Here is a 14,103-nt window from a genome sequence, read left to right on the forward strand (position 1 = left end):
GTTAGTTTTGCTTGTAACTGCTCCTTTCCTGTTTTTATCCTCTCTTAAGTGTTTGTCTCCCCCTCCCCATTCCTGCTTGTTTTCTTGTTGCATGTGATAGTATTTCTACACCAAACTTTGTGTACATGTTTTCAACCCTCCTCTGTCCATTTCACATAGGAGGTTCATCTGACACCCATTCTTCCCACTCCTTCCGTGTCTGTACAGCCCAATCACGAGAAATAGCAAGTCCCCCTCCACTTTGTCCTTTTTATACTAGTTTATTTTTCCTTTTCCCTTCCCTCCTTAGAACTCTCAGAACAGAACCAGTATACTCCTCACCCAAAATCTGTTTTTTAAAATTTAACTCCCTTAGTATTATTTGGAGATATTTAGGTTCTGAAAGGACACAAGTTTCTTCTCCCCCTATTAGAATATTAGTGCTACATCAGCATCAAGCTCCAAATGCTCAAATATGTCTACCTTTCTAGGTTTCTCTAGGCTCTCGTGTTTGTATTTCAAAGCTCCTATTCAGCTCTGGTCTATCGATCAGAAATACTTGAAAGCCCTCTAATCCATTAAAGGTCCATTTATGCCTCCACTTCCCCAACACCCACCAGTATGAAAATATTCAACTTTTCAGCGTAAGTTTTTCTTGGTTGCAAAACTCTCTCTCTTGCCTTTTGGAATACTGAATTTTAAGATTTCCTCTTCTTTTTTAATGGCAGACGCTGATACTTTTTATATGATCCTAGGTACTTGAAAGGCTTCTTTGTAGATATTCATGGCATGATGTGGGAACTCTGGGTTGTGGCTATGACATTCCTGGGATTGTTCCTTTTGGAATTTCTTTCCAGAGGTGACTGGTGGATTCTTTCTATCTTTACTTTTCCTTCTGGCTCTAATATATCCAAGCAATTTTAATTTATGATTACTTGAATTATAGTGTTCAGGATTGGGTTTTTTTAATCATGATTTTTCAGAGTCTGATAGATTCCTAAAGTATCTCTCCTTGATCTATTTTCCAGTTCAGTTGTTTTTAACATCAGATATCTTATATTTTCTTCTATTTTTTTTTCAATCTTTTGATTTTGTTTTTACTATTTTGTGCTGTCTCATGGAATCATTTATTTTTTTGGTCTAGTCTAGTTTTTAGGGAGTCCATTTCTTAGGTAAGAATTCTTTCATTCAGAGCTTTTATTTATCTCTTCATTCTTCCATGTATTTGTGTAGTCCTTATGGAAAATCCTGTTTTCTTGTCAGTCTCTGTTTGTTAGATAGTTACTATGTCTTTTGGGAAGATCTCTAAGTTTGCAATAATTTTTTTGTACCAGCTGATGTATTCTTAGGTTTACTCATCTTGTCATCAGCTTTGTGCTAGGCTCTGGCTATACTCCCCACCGATCTTTTAGGTTGAGCCCTTCACCTTGCTTGATTCACCTGATCCCTATGCTGACTTGTGATTAGCCACCCTGGAATGCTGACAATTCAGAAAGTGAGATTGTCAGGGCTCACTCTGGCATCTGAGCATAGAGTACTACACACCTCAATGCCATGGACTAGAGGTGGCCTGGGCTGAACACTTCCTGCTGCTGTTCCCAAAGGCTTGCAAGTTACACAACTCCTCTCTTCTTACACCTGCATTACTAATGCATTTCCATCTCTTAATCATTAAAGAGGTTATTGTCCTTCTCTACGGAATGGAAGAATGTAAGTCTTCACATTAATGACAGTTTCATTTTGCCTTTGTATCCATAACATTTTGGACACAGTAGGTACTTAACAAATACCTGCTGGGTTAAATGGGAGCTGATGAAATATTCTGCTTCAAAAGAGGATAAATTCAAAGGGGCAGGTAGGTGGCACAGTGGATAGAGCTCCAGCCTTGGAGTCAGGAGAACCTGAGTTCAAATCCAGCCTCAGACCTTTGATACTTACTAGCTGGGCAAGTCACTTAACCCTGATTGCCCCACCAAAAAAGAAAAAAAAAAGATAAATGCAAGCCTCTTATTTATGCTGTGGATTGTACTAGTCACTCCAGAGTAAAAAACTCAAGAAATATGCTGTTAATAGGAAAGGACTGGACCTGTGTTTTAAATTGATATAGAGAACTCCTGACTCTGCAGCTCACAGTCTTAGAGAGTAGCCTAGAACACAGAGTAATTAGGTGACCTGTCAGGGGTCACTCAGCTAGAATGTGGCAGAAGTGGGATTTGAATCCAAAGCTTTTTAACTCTGACTACAATGTTAATAAAGAAGAGAAGGGAATAAATAAGCATTTATATAGTGCCTACTATGTACCAGGCACTGTGCTAAATGCTTTACAAATATGATCTCACTTTATCCTCATAACCTTGGGAGGTAGGTGTTGTTATTACCCCCATTTCACAGTTGAAGAAACTGAGGCAGGCAGAAGTGACTTGCTTAGAGGCCAAACCTGAACTCAGGTCTTCATGACCCCAGGCCCTGAGCTCTATCCACTATGCTTCCTAGTTGCCTTAAAAGTAAAGATTTACCTTTACCTTTAAAAAGGTAAAGAGGGAAGAAAGACTATAATTTCATAAAAGAAAGAAAAAGTATTATTTATAATGGATTAACTGTGTTAAAGATACCATCATAGTACAAAACATTAAGAAATCTCAAATTTACCATGTAAATTCACCTGGAATTACCTTATCAATAGTAAGCATATAGAAATGTGTGATGTCATTTTCATGTGCATACTTGATTCTTGCCATACATTCTTCTTCATCAATTAATTCTCCAACATACTCATTCACAAACTCTCCCTGTAGGTTAGAAGGATGTAGCTATAATAAATAATATACCACACATAGTTCAAAGAGAACATTTTATATCCTACATCAACATCAATTAGGACAGGAACAGAGTCTCATCTTAATATTAAAGTACTGATCAAAAGATATCCGATGAACTAATTCTCTCCTTAGGTGGGTTGTAGAAAGCCACAGGCTTAGAATGCACTTGGTTGAAGCATAAAAATCATATGTCCCAGCTCATATACTTTTTCCTAGACTACCAAACAGTGCAGGAATTGCTTGATCCTAAGAATGAAGAGCTGAAACAGGGGTTGACTGCAAAGGACATGCCACTTAGGCTTTAAAGGATTTCTAACCCACGTCACTTCTCTAAACAATTGTTGCCTCTGTAAGAAAGCTTTCTCCTAGGTCTGTTCATTAAAACAGAAGATAACCACAGAAAATTATCAGAGACTTTTAAGTCTGAGCTACGAAATCTTAGTGACATGCAATCTGCCTTTCAGCTCTATGCCTTCCAGACCAAATAACTTCTCTAAGGTCTAGGAAACTTTAGGGGCCCCAAGAGAGTCACGGCAATCTCTCTAGGCATCATTTCTGATTAATTCAATAAGAACAGCCTTGTAACTTTACAAGTATAAAGAACTCTGATGGAGGAAAACTTCCTTACCAGTACAGATTAGCATCTGCTTAGTAGTTTTAGAGAGTTAACAGGGCATTGAGAAGCGAATCCCTCAGGGTCACATAGTCAGTATGTGTCAAAAGCAGATCTTCCTGTGAGCCATCCCTCTATTTCTACCCCCTCACCCTCACCACACATAATATATCATTAACCATTCAGGATATTCACTGGTAGTGCCTCTCTTCCCCCTAAACATCCCAGAATCAAACTTGATACCAAGAAAATAAGAAAAGAATGGTCTTTAAAAACTGGATTAGAATGACAACTTCTTTTTAATATGACCATTACATCTCCTGTGGGGAAATCTTTTTATATAGTCTGTCAAACACAGCAAAATGGACTGGATAAAACAGAAATTTAGAGAGGTAAGGGAAGAATTCCATTACATGTGCTCAATTGTTCATTCTTACAAAAACAAGATTGCCATTTAATCTATCACAGGATTCCAGCTAGATATTCATTTACTTCTTGTTGAACTAAAGCATCTATACCAGCAGACTTTTTTGGACTCTGGAACCACAGCAGCAAAGATAAAAAGGCATTCAAAAAACATTTGTAGACACATTTTTAAAGCGGTAGCATAAAGAAGAATTTAAGTATATTACCTGAATCCTACTACTTGGGATTGTACAGAACTGAAGTAGCACTCTTTTCCATTCCGTCCCTTTCAATAGCAGAATTCTTCATGACTACTAACTATTTCTTCCAAAGGTCAGGGCTGTCTTTTTGAGTAAGATTTTCTTTCCTATAATACCAAACTAGTACTCCCACCTTTGCTTCAGGACAGAAATTTTAAAGGTAAGGAGTTTAATCATATTTTGAGAAGTTTTCCAATTTTAGATCAAGTGACCACTCTAAATAAAGTTCTGAAAGACCACTCTTTTCTGATTCTCTTACAGGGAAAAAATATTGCATACCTTTTTAATGTCCCTCTTGGCAACCAGGCCCCAGCCTTTGCCATCAGTTTTGATGATCTTTGTCTCTGGGTACTGACGTTTGGTAAAGCACTGGTTTTGGCACTGCTCTCCTGCTGGACAAACTTGAGGGTGGCACTCATACATTAACATCCGATTTAAACACTCCGAGTCGAAACCACAGGGATTTTCATCTGTGGGCTTGCAGTTGCATTTGGGAATTTCAGAAATATCAGCTGTATATATTTGAACTTTTCCACAAGGTTTATTCACCTGAATGTAGAAATTAAACTACTTTAAAGGAAGGCAGGACACCTGAATCCCTCATATGCCTTCATTTTCAATGAGGTTCCTTAAATCTTATACATTATAGGTGAAATGAGAAATCCAGCCAACATTTTATTAATGTTAATTATTTGCCTTTTTTTCTGAGACTAAAGAACAGGACGTGGACATCATTAGAGTACAACAGTTTACCAACAATGGATGGGTAATTCCAAATTTTCTAAATTCAGTTAATACCAATCTGGAGAAGGCAGTAGAGGGAGAAGCAAAGAAAAACCAAAAAGTATTCAATGAAAATGATTCTTCTTCTACTTTCATTCAATTGTATACTCATCTCCATGATATAATGGAGGGTAGCCAAAAGGATCTAAAGGTGTGGCATTATCAAATATAAGGGGAGAGAGCCTTGATGGGTCCTACTTTATTAAAAATCAGAGTACATGCTTATGGAGTATGTGTGTGTATGTGTACATGGATGTGTATATGTGTAAAATATATATGTATGTATGTATTTACTTATTTTAAGGAGAATCAAAGACCTCACAAAACAAAAGGTAAAAGACTTTATCAGTAGTAGGGAAAAGTGACACAGAGACAAGGTATTGAGTGGAGCTCCTATCACTGAAACTGAAAAGAAACAATACACAAAGGGGACAGGGAGATGACTCTTTGATCTTTCTGGTCCTGGTGTCTAGATTGTGATCATAACATTATGAGCCATTTGAGAACAGGAAGCACATGGGCATCATTAACTGGTGCTGAACAAAAATATTCAATTAGTGAACTCCAATTACTAGGTCCTTTCAATTCCAACACTATCTCTCTAATTTGGCTCATTTTTTTCTTACCCTCAAATACTACAACATCCCTTCAATCTCAAATTCCAATGATCAAAGCTACACAAAGTTACAACGACTTTCACTATGTCAGACACCATGCTCAAAAGCAAGGTCCTCCACAGTCTGGCTGTAACCTACCTCATCCATACATTGGCTCCCATTACTTTCTTCTACTACAATGGAATTATCGCTTACTTCCCTCACAAGCAGACCATCTCCCCATGAGTGCAACTGTGAATTCCATGACTGTTTGAAACGCTTTTTGTTCACCCCTAGATTTCTTGAAATCCTACCTAACCATGGCAAGTAAAACTTAAAACCCATCCCTTCTATGTAATAAATCTTATAAGGGATATTCCTGTAGACTAAATTCCAAAATGACATCATTTTGCTCTTTATCTGGGTGATCTTTCAAAGAATTCCTACAAAAATTATCACCTGCACTATTCATATTGCACTGTTCACATACTGCTTGGTGTTGAAGTACTTTTATATTTGTCTTGGGCTTGTCCATAGTATTACATGGCACTATTTACTGAAGATGATGACACCATATAATAAATGTGTGCTTGCCCATACAAACTGTCCATTGTTGAGATTCATAGCTATTCACAACAAATGTTTAACAATTTAAACTTCATTAATACCTAATTATCCAATTTCTCAATGTTGCATTCAACACTATGCTCTAATAATTTCTTCAAATATTTACATTTAAAAGTCTCACCTTAATGTGTTTGTAAGGTGGAGGTTTACGTTCATTTTCCTGGGTTTCTCTGGCTTCCCGCTGAAGCTTTACTTCTCGAAAACGAGCTTCAGCTTCCTGCAGTGCTAAAAAAGTTGATGAAATATGGGTATGAAATCTTGTTAATACAATTAGCTCATCTCTCTTTTATTCTATATTCCTGAAAATTTCTCTTGCTCAAATGTCATTTTATGGCTAAATTGATCCAGAATGCTGGCTTATGTTACAAAATGAAAAAGACACTAAGAATTTAAAGTTTAAATATACACTAAGATATTTTTGGCAGTAATTTTTGTAGTGACAAAGAAGTGGAAACAAAGTAGATGCCATCAACTAGGGACTGGCCTAACTAACTGCAGTACATGAATGTAATGGAATACTGCTGTGCTCTAAGAAAATATGAAAATGATGAATACAAGGAAGCATGGAAATCTTATATAAATTGATGCAAAATGAAGCCAAGCCAAGAAAACAATATATACACTGACAGCAATGTAAATGGAAAGAAAACCAAAACCCAAACTAAATGTTGCCAAATTATAAAGGCCATGCTTGGGCCCAAAGAAGACAGATGAGAAGACAACGCCTCCTCCTTCTTTGGAATGATGGAAAACATGGGTGCAGAACGCAGCATAAAACATCAGATGTTTTCATCGTGTTCATTGGTTTTGAATTGTCCCCTCCTTTTCTTCTTAAAAAATTCTTTGTTATAAAGGTTCTCTGAGATCAGAGAAGGATAATACTAGGGGAAATGTAGGTTTTGTAAAAACAAAAGATATCAATAAAAACCTGTTTTTAAAAATTTATGAGGGGCAGCTAGGTTGCACAGTGGATAGAGCACTGGCCCTGGATTCAGGAATACAAGTTCAAATCTGGCCTCAGACACTTGACAGTTACTAGCTGTGTGACTCTGGGCAAGTCACTTCACCCCATTGACTCGCATAATAAAAGAAAAGGAAAAAAAATTTATGATTTACTCTCAATAAAGAATACTTCCCAGTTTCTTACTCTACATAAGGCTGACACAAGTGTGTCTATGATTGAAAATACATTTTCATCTTAACTTAATACTTAGATATTATCATTAATTAAAAAAACTTTATTAATAAAAATTTGAAATTCCATCAACAAGCACAAACAGAGATGAGAAAAGAGAACATTTTTAAAAACAAACAAAGTCAATAAGCATTTATAAAATACTATGTACCAGGGGGCAGCTAGGTGGCGCAGTAGATAGAACACTGGCCCTGGAGTCATGAGGACCTGAGTTCAAATGTGCCCTTAGACACATAACACTTACTAGCTGTGTGACCCTGGGGAAGTCACTTAACCGCATTGCCTAGCCAAAAAAAACCAAAAACAAACAAATGAAAAAACTATATATCAGATAGAGTGCTAAGCACTGGGAATACAAAAAAAAAAAAAAAGCCAAAAGGAACATCCGTTTTCAAGGAGCTCAGTCTAATGGAAGAATCAACATGAAAATAGTTATGCACAAATAAGCTATGTACAAGATAAATGGAGATAAACTCAGAAAAGAGAAGGCATTAGCATCAAGGGGAATTGGGAAAGGCTTTTGTACAGAAGACAGGATTTCAGTTGAGACCTGAAGAATGCCAGAGAAGTCAAGAGGTGGAGACAAGGAGGGAGAGAATTCTAAGCAGGGAGAACAGCCAGTGAGAGTCAAGAGATGAGTGTGTTGTTTGAGGAACAGCAAGGAAGCTAATCAGTGGATCTCAGAAAATGTAGAGAGAGTTAAGATGGAAGAAAAATGGAAAGGTGGAAAGGGGCCAGGTTATGAAGAGTTTTAAAAGTCAAATATGGCCAATGTTGACCACCTTCTCTTTGATACTCTTCTTCTCTCTAGGTTTCTGTGACTCTACTTTCCTGGTTCTCCTACTACTTATCTGACCACTCTTTCTCAGTCTCCTTTGATAGATCTTCATCTAGGTCATGCCCACTAACCATGTGTGTCCCACAGAGCTCTATCCTAAACTTTCTTCTCTTCTTCCTCTATACTACTTCACTTGGTGATCTCATCAGCTCCCAGGGATTCAATTATCATTTATATGCTGATTTGCAATTCTACTTATACAGCTCTAATCTTTCTGCCAACCTCCATTCTCACATCACCAATGGCCTATTAGATCTTGAACTCAATGTCTTATAGACATATTCAACTCAACAAGTCAAAACTGACTCATTATTTTCCCCACAAACTTCCCTATTACTGTTGAGGGCATCACCATCCTCTCAGTCACCCACGCTTGCAAACGAGGTGTCATCCTTGACTCCTCACTATCTCTTGCCTCCCATATCTAATCTGGTGCCTAAGCTTGTTGATTTCACCTTTGCAACATCTCTTGAATATGCCCCCTTCTCTCCTCTGACACTGCCTCCTCACCTCATTCCTGTACTACTGCAATAGCCTGCTGTTGGGTTGGCCTGCCTCAAGTCTTTTCCCTTTCCAAACCATCTTCCATTCAGCCACCAAAGTGATTTTCCTAAAGTGCATGTCTGACCATGTCACTCTTCTCCAACATTCTCAATAAACCAGTGACTCCCTGTTCCTTCCTAGACAAAATATTAAATCTTCTGTTTAGCATTCAAAGCTCTTCATAATTTATCCCCCACACTTCCCCCCATACACCCTTCCAGTCTTTTTATACCTTACTCACCCCATGTACTCTGACAATGACCTTCTTGCTGTTCCTCCCACAAGATTATTCCATATTTTCTAACTCTGAGTATTTCCACTGGTTGTCCCCCATGCCTTGGAATGCCCTCCTTCCTCATTTCTGCTTCTTGGCTTCCTAGCTAAAATCCCACCTCCTACAGGAAGCCTTTCTTAATCCTTCTTAATTCTAGTGCCTTCCCGCTGTTCATAATTTCCTATTTATTCTATACACAGTTTGCATATTATCTCCCCATTAGACTGTGAGCTAATGAAGGGTAAGGGACTGTCTTTTGTGTTTGTATTCCTAGCTCTTAACACCATGCCTGGCAGAGTAGGCACTTAGTAAATTTAATAAAAATTTATTGATTGAAAAACTGTATACATTAACTTTATTCAGACAGAGCAAAATTATCTTATGTATGTAACATAGACTTTATTGTTTCTTAATGTTGTCTGTATTTACATAGCTGTGGTAGTTGGGTACATTTTCCTTTAATTCTTTCCTCTCTACTTCAAGTCACAGCATTTTTCTATGAATTTTTCCTATTTCTACTTTCTTTCAGCATAATAATATTCCATTACACTCATACACTATAATTTAGTCTCAATCATTTCCAAGTTGTTAGGGTATTGTTTATTTCCAAGATTTGTCTAGCTATACAAATACTGTAACTAGGACTATCTTTATACATATTGGTCTTTTTTTCTTGTCAGTAACATCTTTAGGGCATAAAATATGAAATGGTATTGCTGAGATAAAGGCTACAAACACTGTTATAACTCTTACTATATAATTCTATATTTATACCTAAAAAAAAGACTGAAACAATTCACAGCACCACAAGTCAATTAACATGTCAATTTTTCCACAGTCACACAAGCACTGAATTTTATTATCTAAGAGAGTCTTTGCTATCTAAAAGTGTCTTTGCTAATTTAATGGTTATAAGGTTCTATTTCAGAGCTATTTTAATTTCATGACTCAAATTAGAATTCTCAAAACTACTTTTCAAATTAGAGATTTGGACCTTTTTCAAATAATTGCTGATAGTTTGTTTTTTCTTTTGAGAAATTCTTGTTTATGTTCTGCAACCATTTCCTTATTGGAGAACGGCTCTTACATCAAATTTCTTATAGATTTTAAATGCCAGAATTTACCAAACCTGTTCAATACAAAGATTTTTTCCCCTAATCTATATCTTTCTTATTCTGCATGTTGTTTGTAGTTGTGCATCTTTCACATAATCAAATACATCTACTTTGTCTAAATTCTTCTTTTGAGTATGTTTGGGGTTTATTATTGATTTTCTACTTTTTAAAACTGTTCTTCTTAGTAACATTGTATTTAGTTGTATCTGACAACTCAGTAGTAACTCATCAATTTGGACAAATATTAAAATCTAATTCTGAAGTCAACTTTGTCCTTGAAGCAAGAGAGCTGCTTATGACACATAACTGAGTGTGTGACCCTGGGAAAGTCTCCATCTCTCACAGTGTAGGTCACTCTCCAAGACTATACAGAGAAAACGCCCATCTGCATTGGTAAAAGGAGTTTTCCCTCTTTTTGAACTTCCCAGTACTAATGAAATCACAGGTCTCATCCCTATCTGTATCCTTAATTTTGAAACAAATTTAGTTCAACAAGAATTATTAAGTATCTATCAGGTACTAGGCACTGTTCAAGGTGTTAGGAATGCAAAGGTCAAAAAAAGACCTTATCCTTAAGGAGTGTATATTTTACTGAAGGAAAACAGAAAATATAGACAGATAAATATAAAATATACAAAGTCTGGAGGGTTTTTTTTGCCTTTTGGGCAAATGAGAATATTAACAATTGGAGATATTTGGAAAGATTTATGACTTAGTGGGAACTAGATATTATAATTAAGCTAAGGAAAGAAAGCATGTAAGGCCCTCAATAGGGCTGTGTAAAGCCACTGAGTCAGGAGATGGAATGTCATGCTTGAGGAGGAACAAACTGGCCAGTTTAGCTTGAGAAGGTAGAATGTAGTGTGTGTGAGGTGCAATAAGATGTTTATAAGGAGATTCAAATTGAGATGTATAGAAGGCAGCTGGTGATGTGGGACTGGAGCTCAGCAGATAGATGAAGGCTAGATATATAGATTTGGGAATCATCTGTGTAGAGATGATAACTGAATCCACAAGGGGTTATTATAAAGGATATTTCTGTACTCATCCTAAAAATGAATCTAAACATCTGAATGAAGGAAAATCTTTCTTAAGTTTTTATAACAAATGTAGAGAATATCATAGACTAGCTGAGTAATAGATTTTGAATACCTGAACATAGCTATAAGAATAGAACATGGAAGGCAGTGTGATACAGTGGAAAGAGCCCTGACTGGAGCTACAGGACAGGAATTTGAATCCTGGCTGTCACTGACTTTACTCCCTGGTCAAGGCCTATCACTTCTCTGGAGTTTAGTTTCCTCATCTGTAAAATGAAGGGGTTGGACTTAATGATATTTACGGTCCTTTCAAACTCTAAACCTATGATCCTACTGGGGTAGATAAGGATCGAAGCTAATTATGATCAGTCAAACCGTAAAGAAAAAACTATTGCAGTAAACCTTATAATAATGGATCTTACTGAATTATGAATTCCACTATACTGCAGCTTAAACTATGTTCTTTATTGGCATAATGATGTACAGTAACAATATGTCAACAGTCTCTTTTTTCCTTTACAGTAAAACCAGACTAACATGAAAATGTATTTTATTAACCCCAAATTCTCTGAGTGTCAAAAAACGGATAAACATGAAACTTATATGTAAGATAAAAGAATCCAGAAAATATTTAAAATAACTAATTCTTGCAAATAATGAATATATACAGACAGATAGATAGATAGATAGATATACTGCAGAGTGCCACAGGATATAGCTTTATACAAACTATGTTACTCTAGTAAAAACTCATGACACTAATACTTCTCTAATCCAATATTATCTAATCTAGTATTTATAAACAATTTAGTTTCTCTTATTTGTCTTAAAATGCAAATACAACATGTTTGCTCTATTTCCTTTTTTCTGTATAGTTTCAAAGAAAAAAAGATGGCTATCAATATAGTGAACATAAGACATTTTAGAAAAAAAACTAAACAACGTATTTTTATTTCAATACCATTCTTGAAGACTTTTCCAATTCCTTTAATTCCTTGATATCTGCTTCCGCGGTCTCCTTCCATATAGGGAAAGACTCGTGCCTGATGTGTCCAGTAATAATCTTTAGATCCAAAGAAAAACACAGGAAACTCTCCAATCTCATGCTTCATTTTCTGAATATTTGGAGGAACATTTTTTGGATGGCAAACTTCTGCAGGCCACCATCTACATGACAAATTTTTTAAATTACATACTTAAAAACCTTTCATGGATAGGAATAATAATTTTAAATATTTTTCACAATTTAATCTAAACTGAAAAGAGGGGGGAAAAAACCACAGGCATAATCAGCATGAATTTCTACTCATTAGACAGACCTGTAGTTTCCAAGTTTGACCCAAATGATGTCTTGAAAATGAAGCTTTTTTCCAGCTCTGCAGTCATTGCAATACCAACTGCCATCTGGCATTTCAATATTCAAACAGTCTGGATGGAATGCTGCTGGACATGACTCACAGCATAACAGGCTTCCCCCTATGTGAAATGGAAAACCTTAGTTAGCTTTTGTTTACTCCAATTCAGGTCTTGATTTAACTTCTCATAATATATAACAAAATTAACTGTGATATATTTAACTTTGAAATACTAATTCAAGAAAAATGACACTGTAAATGCTGACATTTTGATACGTTAAAGTTGTTACTGTTCATACCACTATTACATTTTGCTCTAATTTTAGTTTGAAATATTCTCTTACATGGTAGCAACAATTGCAAAAATGTTACTATGTTATGTTTGCCTATTGACAACTGTGAACAGTCACCATCAGAGGATGCTTATGTACTATTGCTGTATATTTTAGCACTTTAAAAATGTGACAAGCATAGCGACTGCATTGAAAAGCTATTTTCAGTAGAATGATAAAAGGTATCCAAACAATAGATTAAATATAAATGAAACAAAAAAAATGCCTTACCTTTCGAGCAAACAAAGCACCAGCTCACATTCACATGGGCATGATGACTTTTTCCTTTCCGAGCAGTGAAATGATTAGTGCAAACAATGTTGTTGGAAGCAATCACTGAACACCCTGCAGCCAAGCAGCCATCTCCTCCGTGATAAGCAACAGGACAGCGAACACATCGCATCATTTTACCTATCAAGTACACAAATGTTTAAATATACCAATACTTCAAGATCTCTGATTTGATCCATGCAGGTGCTCCCTCCCCCAGTGCAAACTACAACTTTTCCATGCCTTAGAACAGGTCTGCACAACCTTTGGCCCCCAGGACGCTTACTGCCTGAGGAAACAATAAAGGATTTCGGCCAGAGAAAAATGTAGAGGATGTTTTCCTCTATGTTTTTCACAGGCCACCCAAAATCCTTTGGCATGCTGCAAGCAGCCCATGGCCGTAAATGGCCAGAGGTTGCATAGGCCTGCCTTAGAACACAGTCATATGGGTTTATGTGGCTAAAATAATTCATTGCCTGGTACAGCTAGCTTTCTAGTGATAAACCTGTCCTGATTCTGATAGGCTGATCCTCCAACAAATAAAAAAAGTTTGTCCCCAGGCCTGTACTTATGTGTCAGAAAGCCAAGCAGGAGCTGCTGGATCTGTTGCTCTATTAATACAATCTTCAAGTACACAGAATAATCTTTATACCATAATCCAATATGGAGAAGAACTTTATGAAGGGTATTCATGCAATAACTTAAAAATGACAAGCGGCACATTATCAATGAGATAAGATAATGAATTATGCCAAGAAGAATACTACACTTGCTTTGTTAAATTAATCATTCATGAAATGTCACATACACTTTTTTTTAAAAAGGTCTCCAGGTAGGGAAAAAAAATTCTCAATGGAGAAAAATCAGCAGTAACTTTTAGGGGAAAGCAATCAATTAAAATTTAAACTTTCTTTCAAGAATGTTTAATCAAAGTGGCAGCTAGGTGGCGCAGTGGATAAAGCCCAGGCCCTGGAGTCAGACGGACCTGAGTTCAAATTTGGACTCAGACACATAATACTCACTAGCTGTGTGACTCTGGGCAAGCCACTTAACCCTAAT

General features: G+C 36.5%; 1 protein-coding gene across 1 annotated transcript in view; it reads right to left on the reverse strand.

The window, feature by feature from the left end:
* Positions 1-14,103, reverse strand: part of NSD2 (nuclear receptor binding SET domain protein 2) — an 80,296-nt gene that overhangs the window by 22,292 nt on the left and 43,901 nt on the right. The window contains exons 13-18 of the mRNA XM_020992227.2: positions 13,006-13,185; positions 12,407-12,563; positions 12,049-12,254; positions 6,204-6,307; positions 4,356-4,625; positions 2,652-2,768 (exon numbers count right to left, since the gene is read on the reverse strand). Of these exons, the coding sequence (XP_020847886.2) occupies positions 2,652-2,768; positions 4,356-4,625; positions 6,204-6,307; positions 12,049-12,254; positions 12,407-12,563; positions 13,006-13,185 (1,034 nt within the window). The remainder of the gene's footprint in view (positions 1-2,651; positions 2,769-4,355; positions 4,626-6,203; positions 6,308-12,048; positions 12,255-12,406; positions 12,564-13,005; positions 13,186-14,103) is intronic.

This window comes from Phascolarctos cinereus, unplaced genomic scaffold, assembly GCF_003287225.1.
Source record: "Phascolarctos cinereus isolate Bilbo 61053 unplaced genomic scaffold, phaCin_HiC Scaffold_9;HRSCAF=440, whole genome shotgun sequence".
NCBI classification, from domain to species: domain Eukaryota; kingdom Metazoa; phylum Chordata; class Mammalia; order Diprotodontia; family Phascolarctidae; genus Phascolarctos; species Phascolarctos cinereus.